At 33.8% G+C, this 13,572-nt stretch overlaps 3 protein-coding genes across 3 annotated transcripts; 1 reads left to right on the top strand and 2 right to left on the bottom strand.

Moving 5' to 3' along the window:
• Positions 1-3,696: 3,696 nt before the first annotated feature.
• Positions 3,697-4,421, top strand: LOC21391357 (histone H3.2). Its single transcript, XM_010093683.2, has one exon. It carries the CDS (start codon positions 3,804-3,806, stop codon positions 4,212-4,214), a length of 411 nt encoding a protein of 136 aa, XP_010091985.1. The 5' UTR covers positions 3,697-3,803; the 3' UTR covers positions 4,215-4,421.
• A 1,037-nt stretch (positions 4,422-5,458) lies between these two features.
• LOC21391356 lies at positions 5,459-10,739 on the bottom strand. The gene is made up of 18 exons (XM_024162747.1): positions 10,647-10,739; positions 10,475-10,571; positions 10,335-10,388; positions 10,182-10,234; positions 10,053-10,086; positions 9,829-9,919; positions 9,521-9,612; positions 9,303-9,377; positions 8,998-9,089; positions 8,142-8,271; positions 7,809-7,898; positions 7,415-7,480; positions 7,136-7,227; positions 6,801-6,866; positions 6,644-6,707; positions 6,357-6,445; positions 6,101-6,233; positions 5,459-5,919 (listed from the first exon to the last, which is right to left on the bottom strand). Exons 1-18 carry the CDS (start codon positions 10,709-10,711, stop codon positions 5,875-5,877), a joined length of 1,428 nt encoding a protein of 475 aa, XP_024018515.1. The 5' UTR covers positions 10,712-10,739; the 3' UTR covers positions 5,459-5,874.
• A 402-nt stretch (positions 10,740-11,141) lies between these two features.
• On the bottom strand, positions 11,142-11,847 carry LOC21391355 (histone H3.2). The gene has a single exon (XM_010093681.2). It carries the CDS (start codon positions 11,739-11,741, stop codon positions 11,331-11,333), a length of 411 nt encoding a protein of 136 aa, XP_010091983.1. The 5' UTR covers positions 11,742-11,847; the 3' UTR covers positions 11,142-11,330.
• Positions 11,848-13,572: the final 1,725 nt, after the last annotated feature.

Genomic DNA, 13,572 nt, shown 5'->3' with positions numbered 1-13,572 from the left:
CCATTTCAACTTTGTGGGACAAAACTCACGACACACAATAAATACCGGATTCCATATTCCGTGTTGTTTGCCAAAGATTAAAAAAAAAAAAAAAAAGTGTAAAGATAAAGGTATTTCTGACGGCCTCCTCGTACGTAACGTTTTCATTTTGTCATGTTTTGTTTTGTTTGATCCAAGTAAAGGTGGATTCCTTATGGTTCTTTGGTTAACCGAGAAAAAGTCCCATTCCTCAAATATCGACAATATAGTAGCTAACTACCCTTATCGTAGATCATATTTTATATTGAGTGTGCCGCTATAACTGTTTAATTTGGTACTTTAGATAATTGTGAAACAACAGCAACGTAGTTTTTTTTGTCAAAAAAACTCATAAAAAAGACAACTCAAGTTTCAATTTTATTCAAGTTCACGTTCTTTTAAATTTTAACTTTATTAAACTTCACTCAACTTTATTCAAGTTACAACTTCAACTCAAGTTATAACTCAAAAACTACACTCAAGTTACACTCCAAAAGAACAATCCTTAGGAATCGGCCAAAAGTTAAGAAATTGCTTCTAAACTTTGGGAGAGCTTAATAATGGCTTGAAGGAAAGATAAAAGCTCATACAAGTGTAGCTTAGTGGCGAGTACTGCTTTAAAACGAGAAATAAACTACGGGTTTTTTCTTTTGCATCTAAACTCAAAAAAAAATTAAAATTTAAGTTATAATTTTATTTAAGTTCATATTCTTTTGTAAAATTTGAATTTGAACTTGAATTTGGGGCTAAAATTTGAGTTCAAATTTTTCCTTCAACTCAACTTCTTAAATTCAAACTCAAGTTAATGAACAATATTTTTTCTATTCTTAAAAATGTAATAACTTTTTCATTTTAATTTTGATTGAGATGATTTTTTTTTTCTATGTGTTCACAACAAAGAGACGAATAAAACCTCACCTATATACCCTATTAAAATTTTCCATCACCATTGAATTTTTATTAAAATACTATCCAAATATAAATTTAAGTTTTAACCTACCAAAACACAAACTCAAAAAGATTCTGATATCAAATCATAATTTAAATGTACACAACTAAACAAAAACTCAAGTTATAACTTAAATTCAACTGAAAATTTATATTTAAATCACCATAACTCAAAAATATAAACGAGCAAGCCCTAGAACATTCTAAGGCCCTGTTTAGTTCGCTTCGCTAATTCAAGTTTTGCTACAGTAAAAAGCTCTCACAAACAATCACATCTAACTTTTTTGCTACAGTAAAAAGCTATCACATAAAATCACATCTCAACTCGAATCAGCGAACTAAACGGGCCCTAAGTATTATTAGAAAAACTCTTGAACTTTTGACTAATGAGATTTACTGATTGTACTCTTATGAGTTCTCGAGCGGAAAAGGAAAAAAAAAAAAGAAAAAAAAAAAGAAAGAATTGGAGACACAATGAAACTATAGAGACTATAGAGTATAGACTACCAAGAAAAACCAAATTAAAGACTTGAATCAATCCATCTTATCCTCACGTGTGATCTACGTCGGCCCTATCTTTACCAAATAATGAAATGCTTTTAAAGTCATTTTCATAAGGATTAGTTATTAACAAATTAGGAATCCTATGTCATGGATAGAGTCACGTGACAATGACAAATACGTACAATTACGTCTAGTATTTACAAGCATATAATTCCGACAAATATACACGTCTTTATGAGGAATATTATACATGTCATTTTACGTATATACAGAGTGCGTTTAAAACTCGTTTCAAAATAATTTTATTTTTTATATGAAAATGAAAATGAAAACGTTTTTAATCTCAGATAAAAATCATTTTTAAAAATGCGTTTGGTATCTTTATTAGGGGATTATTTTCAGTATAAAAAAACTCATTAATGTCTATCTCTCTTTCTGCTCGAGAGAGGAGAAAATAAAAATAAAAAATAAAAAATGACTTAAAGTCATTTTTCATTCATCTCTTATTTTACACTAAACTAAAAAGTCATTTTTATTTTTATTTTTTATTTTTATTGCGTCAAACACCGTTTTAAAAACGTTTTTATTTTTTTCTCAAAAAATATAAAAAATAAAAACGGAATCAATTCTAAATACGGCGACAATCTCTTTAAGGAAAATGAAAGACGTGTTAGATTTGATGAACAAGTCACATCGTAGGTAGCACATAATATTTTGACGCGTGAAAATGTTTATGGTTATAAAGCACGTTTGTGGATTAGGTTAGAAGACATATCAGAAAAGTGTGCTTCCATAAGGTCGGCATAGGTTTGTTAATTGTCCTCTTCCGGACCAACTCCAAGGAAGGCCCTTTCTTCTGGTATGCACATTTTTCTCTGTAGCTAATTAGCTATGTTGACTGCCTCATGGTGAACTCTTTTACCAACAGGAATAGTAACAATAGCGGGGGGAAATAATAAAGAAAAAAGAAGAGGAATGAATAGTAATAACTTGGGAGATTTCTATGGTCAGCCTTCAAAAAAATGGAGGACCGGTAATTTTTGTTTTTGACCGTGAAATTTTGATTAAAAATTATTTATTTCGCATATTTTTCTATTTTAATGTAATTTTAGTCAGATCTAACAAGGTAAAACAGACATTACGGTTAAAACACCCAATAACTCATGCAAGCAAATAAATCACATCTTTAGCTTGAAAATGTTTCCTCTCTCTCTCTTGAGTTGAGGGACATTTGTTGTCGTTTCTTTTATTTCATCATGTGCCCACCAAATGGTTGTTCAAGAGACCAGACCACAAAAATTGTAGAGTAGACCTGGTGGGGCATAAACATTTTAATGCGATATGAGAGTAGCATTGTTGGGAATTTCCTTTGAAATCGACAAACTTTGAGCTCCGACTAGATTTCCGAAACTCTCTTTTGTTTTCAAAAGTTTTATATCCAGGTCATTTTCTCTTAGATATAAAAAAAAAAAAAAATGAGAATTCTTGAATTTACTTTTAAAGTGCATGAGAATTTACCTTTTCAAAAGTGTATGGGCTTTGATTTTTATCTATTTTTATTGATAAATATATTTTTGACTAATGTAGTAGTTATTTGACTAAAAAAATTAATCAAAATAAAAGATAAAAATCTAGAATTGAATGTACTGTTTTTAGAGGTCTTTTCTCTAGAAGGTAGTTAGAAAAAATGAAGAATTTATTTTTAAGAGTGTATGAGTTTAAATCTTTATTTTTTTATTAGTATAATTATTTAATTAAAAAAATTATAAATTAAGAATAAATAGTATAAATCTCGACCGATACACTCGTATTTGTCAAGATTAGCCTCAGCGATGTACATATAAGGCGTTGATTATATCTTCACAGGCTTATATTGTCCATAGCCCAAGATGGGTATCCAGTCCTTACAGGGACCATAAAGCCCATTAAACTCATTTCCAAACCAAAGGCCCATACCAGAACACACGAAAAGGTCAGGAAAGAAAAAACAAAGAAAGAAATTAGACCGCCAAAAGTAAAGACGAAATCACGGAAACGGCCGCCAAAATAATCTAATCTTATTGGTTGTTCACAGTATACACGGATCGCGATCCGTGACTTTCACTTTAATGAAATCTGGAGCGTCGATAACAGAGCCCATCAACGATTCAAAATTCTTCCTCTCAATTCCTTTCAAACAATGCAGAAAATTTATCTCTTTCCCGCTTCTCCTCATCCCATATTTATCTACCAAACGGTTTTTCTCATCACAAGGTCCCAGTCTCTTCTACCCATTTTCTCTTGAAACAAACAACCCAAACACTTCCACCTTCCACTCAATTTTTTCACTCGAAATGGCTCGTACCAAGCAGACCGCTCGGAAATCCACCGGAGGAAAGGCGCCGAGGAAGCAGCTGGCGACGAAGGCCGCGAGGAAGTCGGCTCCGGCGACCGGAGGAGTGAAGAAGCCTCACCGATTCAGGCCTGGAACTGTGGCTCTTAGAGAGATCAGGAAGTACCAGAAGAGCACTGAGCTTCTGATCAGGAAACTTCCATTCCAGAGGCTGGTGAGAGAAATCGCACAGGACTTCAAGACTGATCTCCGATTCCAGAGCAGCGCCGTCGCCGCTCTTCAGGAGGCTGCCGAGGCTTACTTGGTCGGTCTCTTTGAGGACACCAACCTCTGCGCAATCCACGCCAAGAGAGTGACGATCATGCCCAAGGATATCCAGCTTGCTCGTAGGATCAGGGGCGAGAGGGCTTAGATTCCTGATTGTCACTATATGGATTGTGTTCTGGGGTTCTAATAGCGGTGAATTCTAAATCTATAGACGATGTTTTGTGTGATGAAAATTAGATCTAAATTTTATCTTTTGCTAATTTGCAGTCTTGTATTTTTCTATTTCCCAGTTTTAGCGTTTGTAAAATCCATTGTAAATTTAATGGATAATTATATTTTCTCTTTTTTTTTTTTCCCTTTTTGGGAAGTTATATTCCTGGTTTTTCAGTCTTGTGTTTTTTTATCTCTCAATATTCTACTTTATCCAATTACTTGAGAGTTGTGCTTAGATTTGGAATGATTTCATCAAAGCATGCTTTATTTTATTTTTTATTATTTAGGTTAGTTATGCTTTCGTGTAGAGAGTAAAAAAATAAAAATAAAAATAATAAAGAAACCAAGGTACGCAACTGGTTCGCAATGTAGGAAAATCTTGAGTAGAAACTTGTCTTTTGTTAGGATCTCTGCTACTACATTGGCATTTATTCGCTTTGTGACGTTTAATTGGAAGATTTAAATCATATAATTTGAACTATTTTTTATTTACGTAAATTTTTTATGAGAAAAAATATTGTAGTGAATTATGAATCATAATTTGAATTAGGGAACGAATCCCTTTATCAAACATTAATGTTTAGGTTTTATTTATTTTATTGATTCGAGTTTAGTTAATAGTGAAATTTTTTTTAAAATAGTCATATTTAATTTTTTTGTTATAAAAAAAATTCTCACATAAAATCATATTTTGACTCGAATTAAAAATTTAAATTAACAAACTAAATGAGTTTTTAATTTGTTTAAAAACTTATTTTTAGTTATGGTATTAGAATTGAATTTAATAATTGATGTATTAATTATTATGTCAATTTCTTCTAAAAATCGTGTGCAATTTATGTTAATACGTAACTTCAAATAACAGATATGGTTGGTTCAAATTTTGAAGTAAGCGATCATTTTTATTTTACTAGCCCCTTAAAAGAATTGAAATAAAATTCAAATTAAGGAAATAAGTTCTGCAGGAAAATGTAGTTTTGGAAGTTTTATATTTGCAAATCCGAAGAAATAAATGGAAGGAAATACATTTCAAAAGTGAACTTATACATACATGTTCTAATACATAACTAAAATTTGAAGGCAATGCTTTTAAAAAAAAAAATAATAAAATAAAATAAAATTGAAGGCAATGCTTCAACATGGTAAACGACAGATAATTGAAGCACTTGGCCAAACTACAAGGTGACGTCACCTTCTACGCACCTTTCTGCACTGAGCTGGAGAAGCTTAAATTTATCTCCAATGCTGACAGCCTATAATTCATAAAATGAGCAAGAAATTCTACATTCTTCATTGGTTTGGTTGCAACTGTAATCTAATTTCATGGAAATAACGCCAACAGCTTCTACAGTTTTTGTATACATGTTTGTGTGCTCTGTAAAGCCAATGGCATATATAGAACTCGGCCCAACTGCATTGCCGACTTTTAACGTGATTATCACCACCCCAACCTGATGAATGTAGATTCCAAACAGAAGTTTAACCCATCATGAGTTAAATGATGGATCGGAACCCCGAATAATCTACGATAGCGAGAATGTAGGACTTGCCGGCATCTGCAATTGATCATTGCTCAAGTAATAATCTTCACTTCAACATGACTGGCGTCTTTGGGAAATCATGAGCAAAGATGAATGCTGAAACCAATTGTACGTAACTATCATTAGACAAATTATCAATGAAGTCTCTGGTTTTAAATGTGATGGTCATTATGGAAGAGAAGCCGGGTAAAGATAATGATGGAGAGAGAAGCAAGAAATTGGAAAACTAGAGAGAAGTATTGAACGGGTGAAAATCATATTTGTCTAGCCCGTATACCTTTGTTCCAGCTATGATGGTACCATAGAGAGGATGAACCGCACATGCGGTAACTGCTTCGGACAGTGGAACAAAGCAGTTTTCCTTATTTTGATTCTTGACCCCAGATGAAGTTTCTACATCATCCCTGCAGCTGGAAAAGAAAGAAGCATCCAAAACACAACCAACTATTAAAAAAAAAACAAAAAAAGAAAATAAAAAAATAAATGTCTAAATGAAAGTCATGTCACAAAGCAAAGGTCTAGAATTTTCTTACTTGAAGTCCACATGGCTGGGAGAACTGGGATCTGGATAGAAATCTAATAGATGAACACCTTTGTCAGACGCTGATCCAACTACATAGATCTGCAAGAGAAATATTGGAATAAAGTGACAAAAGAGACTTTAGCCAGAGTTAACAGATAAAAAGCAATGTGTGTGTGTCTTAAGCCTCTTTAATTCAATGGCTTATCCTGTTTATATACGTAGGAACGAATAAGATTTGAACACTGCTTAATCAAGATGAAAACAACAAAACAAAAGACGATGATTGAATTTCCTTACAGAATTTGTTGGTAACCAAGATGGTTTCCGCAAACACAATGGATCAGCATAATTTGGTTCATTTCTGTACCCTCCAAATAGAAAACAAACAAGTTTAGTTAAAACGTGAGCCAATGGATCAGCTAATATAATAAAACTTTGAATGGTTTCAACTTACAACCAAGCTGGCGGAGGGCAATGTATATGTGTAACATGAAATGTATATGTATCCAAAACACCAGACCTATATCAATGGATCGGCAAGAAAAAGGTAAAACAAAAGGCAATAGAGTAACAGTAAATACGCAGGTAGTATTTTTCCAAATTTCTATTAATAAATAAACACTCTGTATGCACGTGTGTGTTCTTTATGAACTCTATTAATCAGCTATCACTTGATATAAACAATAATCATTGCATATGTGTAGCCTAATTTGTCATTAGAGGTGATTGTCTCAAAAAATTAGAGAGCCGTTATTGGTGTAGTTAAAGAAAATTCATTCCCCAACTCACCAACCATCATTGAGGTGAAATGCTAGTTGGTATGGGCAAGATGGATCAAGATCAATGGAGTGTATTTCCTTTGCGATTATATCTGATTGTGCCTGCACAGAAAAAACTTCCCGTTAGATACATTGTATGAGCTTCATTATGCACGATGAGTTTGATAATGCAAGTAAATAATAGCCAAAAGATGATTTCTTTTTCTTTTTCTTTTTCTTTTTCTTTTTCCAGAACAAATAAGATAATTTGACGGCTTTTTGAACTGAATAGTAAATATCATCAAAATACCTTCAGAGGTTCAATTTTCTCTATCGCTGATGCTAACTTCAATGACATGAGGGTTGAATGAGAAATCTGGACGAACACAAGATCCCAACATTGATTGCGATCAACTACTTAAGAACATATATGCACCAATATCCAAATTTGTACATTATATAAGACTTAAAACTTACTAGTAACATAATACATATATTGTAAAAAGCTCAGTCTAGTCATGACATAGAAGGATAAAACTTGACAACACCTACCTAACGACATTAACTGAAGTCACCTAAATAAATATAAAGATTGATTACTTATGTCTTCTGCAATTGCTTCTAATTATTATTATAAAGCTGTTTCATGGGGCTAAACTCTAACATTCAATGAATTGTAGAGAGAAATGATGATGCCAATTTACTTCTTTATGACTGTGAAAAGCAGCAGATGCTTTTCCTCCACGAAGATCCCACATGTAAAGAACCCCGTCTTTATTGGCCCCAAAAATGATCTGTAATGAATAAAAGTAAATTTACATCCATAATGAAATTATAAACCTTCAACTTAAAAAATTAAAATGTAGATTTTTTTAACATGTTGATACAAAAACTTCAGCTAACATTCAGTAAAATGTAAACAATTCCATTATACACCATAAACCACATCAAACAAACTAGCAACAATGATCCATGCACGGGTTTACATATGTTAATCTGTCATAAAGGTCGAAATAAGATGAAACAAAGAGGGTTACCTGGTTTTCCACGTTTAACTGAATACTATTAAGGGCAATGCGAGAGTTAGTAGTAAGTTCAAGACATGGAAGTGAACTCATTCTTCTGTCCCATACATTGACTACGCCATGCGTATCAGACGCAAATAACCTATCAAGATTTAAGCACCAAAGAAAAGTGATTATGCTATCCAAGTCCAACTAATTCATATAGATGGTAACTTGATAGAACACCAAAAACAGAAATGAAAACTGATTGTGTTATTGATGAACTGGCTCAATTCTCTCCCAAGAGTCTAGCTCTCCACCATCACACTAACTGCTTGCTTAACATTCTATCTCAAACTCCCTGTATTCCCCTCTCACTTAACATATCTTACCAAATTCAAAAACAGAAAACACAATTCCCCATACTTGCATTATTTCCCAAAATAGCCCTTCCCAGTTAGACTATCAACTCACGTGCTACCTAGCAATAGCACAAGTAAATATGATGCGGGGCTTATTCGTAACCATGGAAAAAGTAAACTGTTACTGCATACAAATTTACAGTGTTCAAAGAAAAACCAAAGGCCTACTGGAACCTAGATCAAGCTTAAGATTCTTGGAACTCATTCCCTTAGAACTCACTTGATAGAAAGTAACAAATGAAAAGAGGCCATCACATGTAAAGCCCTACGTTTGATTTTCTACCTTTTGCTATGTAGCCAGTTATATAAATACACCTCTAACTATATGAAGTTATGAACACCCCAACTTACCCCAAGCATTAAATTGGGTTCATTTAATTTTTCGTCTACCTTTAATTAGTTTTCTGTTTCCATAAAAGCCACATTAAGTATGAAAATAAACTGGTTTTATCATCCTTTTTGCCCACCTTGAATCATCAATGGGAGTGGAAGCTATATCCGAGAGACCTTTATGAATGTTTGAGCCATGGAGAGAGGCAGAAAGTCTTGTTCTTAATACCTGCATCATATCAATGGAACAAAATGACTATTATACAGATAGGATGCCATTCCAAGTACGATGATACCAGATTGAAGAATCTAGATAAAGGGTAAAATAAATCGCAAAGAAAGAACAAGCTGAACCATTAATTAATTCCAAACGAATTTTTACAAATACTTGAGAATAAACCAGGTAAATACCATCAGCGTGAAGATGAAAAGGGCAACTTACTTGGGATGGTTCAGAAGAGATGTAACCAACGTCAAATATGAGTAACTCATTACTTTTCATAGAACTGCAAACAACCTAAAGCAAACAACCAAAGTGTTAAACAAAGAAACATATCAGCGATGGCGAGCGAACTTCTATGCAGGACACAAGTCAGAAGCTAGTTACCTAGAATCTACAAATACATCAAAAGAAAACAGAAAATTTAAATGATTTTAAACCTCCTCTTGGTTGGCAAGATTCCATCTGACGAAGTCAAGCTGTTGATGTTTCGAAAGGTGCAGGACAAGTTTAGTCGCCGTGTTCTCCAAGCCTAACAGTAAAGAGGGGGTGAACAAAAAGAGCTAAAAACAGTGTTTTTGATGAGCAATGGATGTATTGGCATTTGACAGAAGATTTTTCATTCATAATCAAGTAAAAAATGAAACGATTAAGAACCCATCACACCAACATAAAAATGCTCAGATATAATTTTTTTTTTATTTTAAAAAAAGCACTTGTAGCCTAGGCACTTTTTTCTACTACTTACATGTCGACGATTTACTACTCTCACAATAGAGAGTCTCAAAATCATGAACTGTTAAGCACCCGGATTTTGTCGCAGATACCAGGTATATTCCCTGATAAAAACAAGGGATGATTGATAAAACGGAGCTCAAAAACTGGGGAAGTAGATAAAGAAGCTAACCATTTATATCAATGTTCCGCTCACACTAACTCATGTTAGCAGAACAAAAAAGAAATAGAATTTACCTTGCTATCAAAGTCCAGTGCAGAAATTCCCTCCCTAACAAAAACAAAAAAAGAATCATTGAAAATCCATTGTAAGAGAAACGTTAAGTAGAGTTAAGCCATACCAAAGAGAGAAAAAGAGAGACTGACTTTCTAAAGGGCGGTTGGCCGTGAATATACCCGCCATTAGTAATTCGATTTATCTGTAAAATTAAGCATTTACATCCCAATTCCCACAAGAACAGAAGAACACTGAACCAAATTAAAAGGAAAAAAAAAATCTCCACGCAAAATAGTACATACATGGGTCTGACAAGGTACGCCATCGATGTCATACAAATGATGAAATGCCCCAACCTAAAGATTATTGTACAAAAATTAAATCTAGAAATATGAGAATGGAAAAGAAAATTGAGCTGTGAAATAAAAGAAATTTAGAGGACCTGAGAAAAGGATTGAATGAGCAGAGCGGAGAGCGAATGGCGGTACTTGCGGTCAAACCTTCCGTTCAATTCGATTAGGCTCCGGTCCCATTCTTGCCTGATTAATTAGCGTTTTCAGAATCTGAAATTAACCATATTTTCCGACACAAAAAAGAGGATTAAGGGGAACTACCTCTTACTCCGACTCGGTTTAGGGTTCTGCTTTGGGGGTTTCAGAGACACTAAATATTTGTCCATCGAAATCACTCAGAATCCCCAGATTGGATAGCGGAGAAAAAGATTGAAGTCAGATTACTTTTCTTTTCTTTAGAATTTGATCAATTTAACACCTCCATTTCCCGCCGATTTTTTCCTCCCACTTTACGCGGATCTAACGGGTCAGGCAATATAAACGGTCGGATCGGGTCTTTTAAAACACCAAATTATCCAGCCATATATGCATATATTATACAGGGGATAAAATTCCTAGATCAAATTACATTTTTTTTTTTTGGTTCTTCAATTCGTCTTTGCAGTTCCTTTAATTTGCTCATCGGTGATTGTTTCTAGGAAATATTAAGTGATTCTTTGGAGATTTAAGAAATGTAAAACAGAAAATAGATCTGAAATCATTCATATGACATATATTCAGATACGTAGTGCTGAATCAAGTTGGTTAGTCCAGAAATCAAATAACGAAATCCAACTAGCCATTAGATTAAGCAACAGATATACACCATCTATTACTCAAAAGTTCAAACTAAAACCTAAAAAGATACATCACATATTTTTCTTCACAAAAACAACACCTGAGGATTAAATAGATTAATATTCCACTTGATTTTCTTGTGCCTAGATACGATTCAAGATTGGGACACTAAGCCCTCTCGCCCCTAATTCTACGAGCAAGCTGGATATCCTTGGGCATGATTGTCACTCTCTTGGCGTGGATCGCGCAGAGATTGGTGTCCTCGAAGAGACCGACCAAGTAAGCCTCGGCAGCCTCCTGAAGAGCAGCGACGGCGCTGCTCTGAAATCGGAGATCGGTCTTGAAGTCCTGTGCGATTTCTCTCACCAGCCTCTGGAATGGAAGTTTCCTGATGAGAAGCTCGGTACTCTTCTGGTACTTCCTGATCTCTCTGAGAGCCACAGTTCCAGGCCGGAATCGATGAGGCTTCTTCACTCCTCCGGTCGCCGGAGCTGACTTCCTCGCGGCCTTCGTCGCCAGCTGCTTCCTCGGCGCCTTTCCTCCGGTGGATTTCCGAGCGGTCTGCTTGGTACGAGCCATTTTGGTGTTGAGATATGAGAATTGGGAAGTGGTGAAGGATTTGGGTGTTCGTTTCCTGAGAAAATTTGGGAAAATGTTTGCTGATGAGAAGGAAGTGGTTTTGCGGTATATTTATAGCGGCGGGGGATAATGGCGCTAATACGAAATTTTTAAATTTGTTTTAAAATGGAAAACTTCGAACCGCTGATGTAGGACTTAATCGACGGTCAGATGTTTATAATAACCAGACGCGGATTGCGATCCGTGCCTCTCGGAATTGACCAATAAGCTTCCGCTTTTCGATACTTCGCAATTCCGAATGGCGCGTGGTGATAAATGGTTTTGGGCATGAGATCGAGCTCGACCATACAATAAACGACATATAATTTCATTATTTAACCCACACAAAAAAAAAAAGAAAGAAAGAACAAGACTGTCATTTCTAAACGTTAAACTCTTTTTTTTTATTATTTTTTTTGTTCTTGTGAAAGATAAATGACGTTAAACCTCATACATTGTCGCTTACGGCTTATATGACAAACGACTAAAACGACGGCAAAATTTGAAACAAAAACGGCCTATCGTCGTTAGACTTATAAGCGATCAAACTTACATGTCGATTTCACAGTAAACGACAAAAATTTAAAATTCAAATGACATCCGGTTGTACAAGTGATAAACGACAGGATAATTCAAATAACAAACTACGGGATTGTTCTTTTACATTTTTTAGTTAGAGTAACTTGAGTGATGATCTTAAGTTGAGTTTGAGATATAATCGGGGCTGTTCTTTGTGTGACTTGAGTATAGTTCTTGAGTTGAATTTGAGTTATAACTTGAGTTAAAGTTGTAATTTGAGTTTGTATTTGGTTGTCTATATTTGAGTTATAATTTGAGATAAGAATATTTTTGAGTTTGTGTTTAAGTAAGTCAAAACTTGAATTTGTATCTAGATAATATTTTAATAAAAACTCAATGGTGATGAAAAATTTTAATATGGTATATAGGTGGGGTTTTATTCGTCTTTTCGTTGTCAATGCATAGAAAAAAAAATCATCTCAATCAGGATTAAAACGAAAAAGTTATAGCATTTTTAAGAATAAAAAAATATTGTTCATTAATTTGAGTTCGAGTTTCTGAACTTGAGTTGAAGGGAAAATTTGAACTCGAGTTTTAGTCCCGAACTCGAGTTTAAACTCGAGTTCAAACTTAAAATAACATAAACTTGAATAAAGTTTGAACTCGAGTTGCCTTTTCTTGAGTTTTTGAAGGCTACCGAACACACCCACTTGAGTTAAAGTTGTAATTTGAGTTTGTGTTTGGATGTACACATTTGAGTTATTATTTGAATTGATAATCTTTTTAAATTTGTATTTGGGTGGGTCAAAACTTAAATTTGTATTTATATAGTATTTTAATAAAAATTCAATGGTGATGAAAAATTTAATAGGGTATATGAATGAGATTTTATTCGTCTTTTCATTGTGAATGTATAGAAAACAAATCATCTCAATCAAAATTAAAACGAAAAAGTTATGATATTTTTAAGAATAGAAAAAATAATATTCATTAACTTGAGTTCGAGTTTATGAACTCGAGTTGAAGGAAAAACTTGAACTCGAGTTCAAATTTGAGTTTAAACTCGAGTTTAAACTCGAATTTAAACTTGAGTTTAAACTTGAGTTCAAGCTCAAATTTTACAAAAGAATATAAACTTAAATAAAATTATAAGTCGAGTTCAAAAGTTTCGTTATAAAAAAATAGCTCCTAAATAAATAATAAATACTAAATAATAAGGTGTCGTCCTTTCAGCTTTAATCACTAGTTCTGCACAAGGATCTACAAATAATTT

The sequence above is a fragment of the Morus notabilis genome, unplaced genomic scaffold, assembly GCF_000414095.1.
Source record: "Morus notabilis unplaced genomic scaffold, ASM41409v2 Scaffold18, whole genome shotgun sequence".
Taxonomy (NCBI): domain Eukaryota; kingdom Viridiplantae; phylum Streptophyta; class Magnoliopsida; order Rosales; family Moraceae; genus Morus; species Morus notabilis.
Note: the sequence above shows the minus strand (reverse complement) of the source record. Positions and strands in the feature narration are given on the sequence as shown.

Bases quoted from the DNA above. Each gene is read 5' to 3' on its own strand.
- LOC21391357 (XM_010093683.2), top strand. From the start codon at position 3,804: ATGGCTCGTACCAAGCAGACCGCTCGGAAATCCACCGGAGGAAAGGCG.
- LOC21391355 (XM_010093681.2), bottom strand. From the start codon at position 11,741: ATGGCTCGTACCAAGCAGACCGCTCGGAAATCCACCGGAGGAAAGGCG.
- LOC21391356 (XM_024162747.1), bottom strand. From the start codon at position 10,711: ATGGACAAATATTTAGTGTCTCTGAAACCCCCAAAGCAGAACCCTAAA. The intron at 9,613-9,828 runs GTAAGTAGTAGA...CTTTACTGTTAG, and splicing joins GAGTAGTAAATCGTCGACAT to GCTTGGAGAACACGGCGACT. The intron at 9,378-9,520 runs GTTTAAAATCAT...TGTTTGCTTTAG, and splicing joins ATCTTGCCAACCAAGAGGAG to GTTGTTTGCAGTTCTATGAA.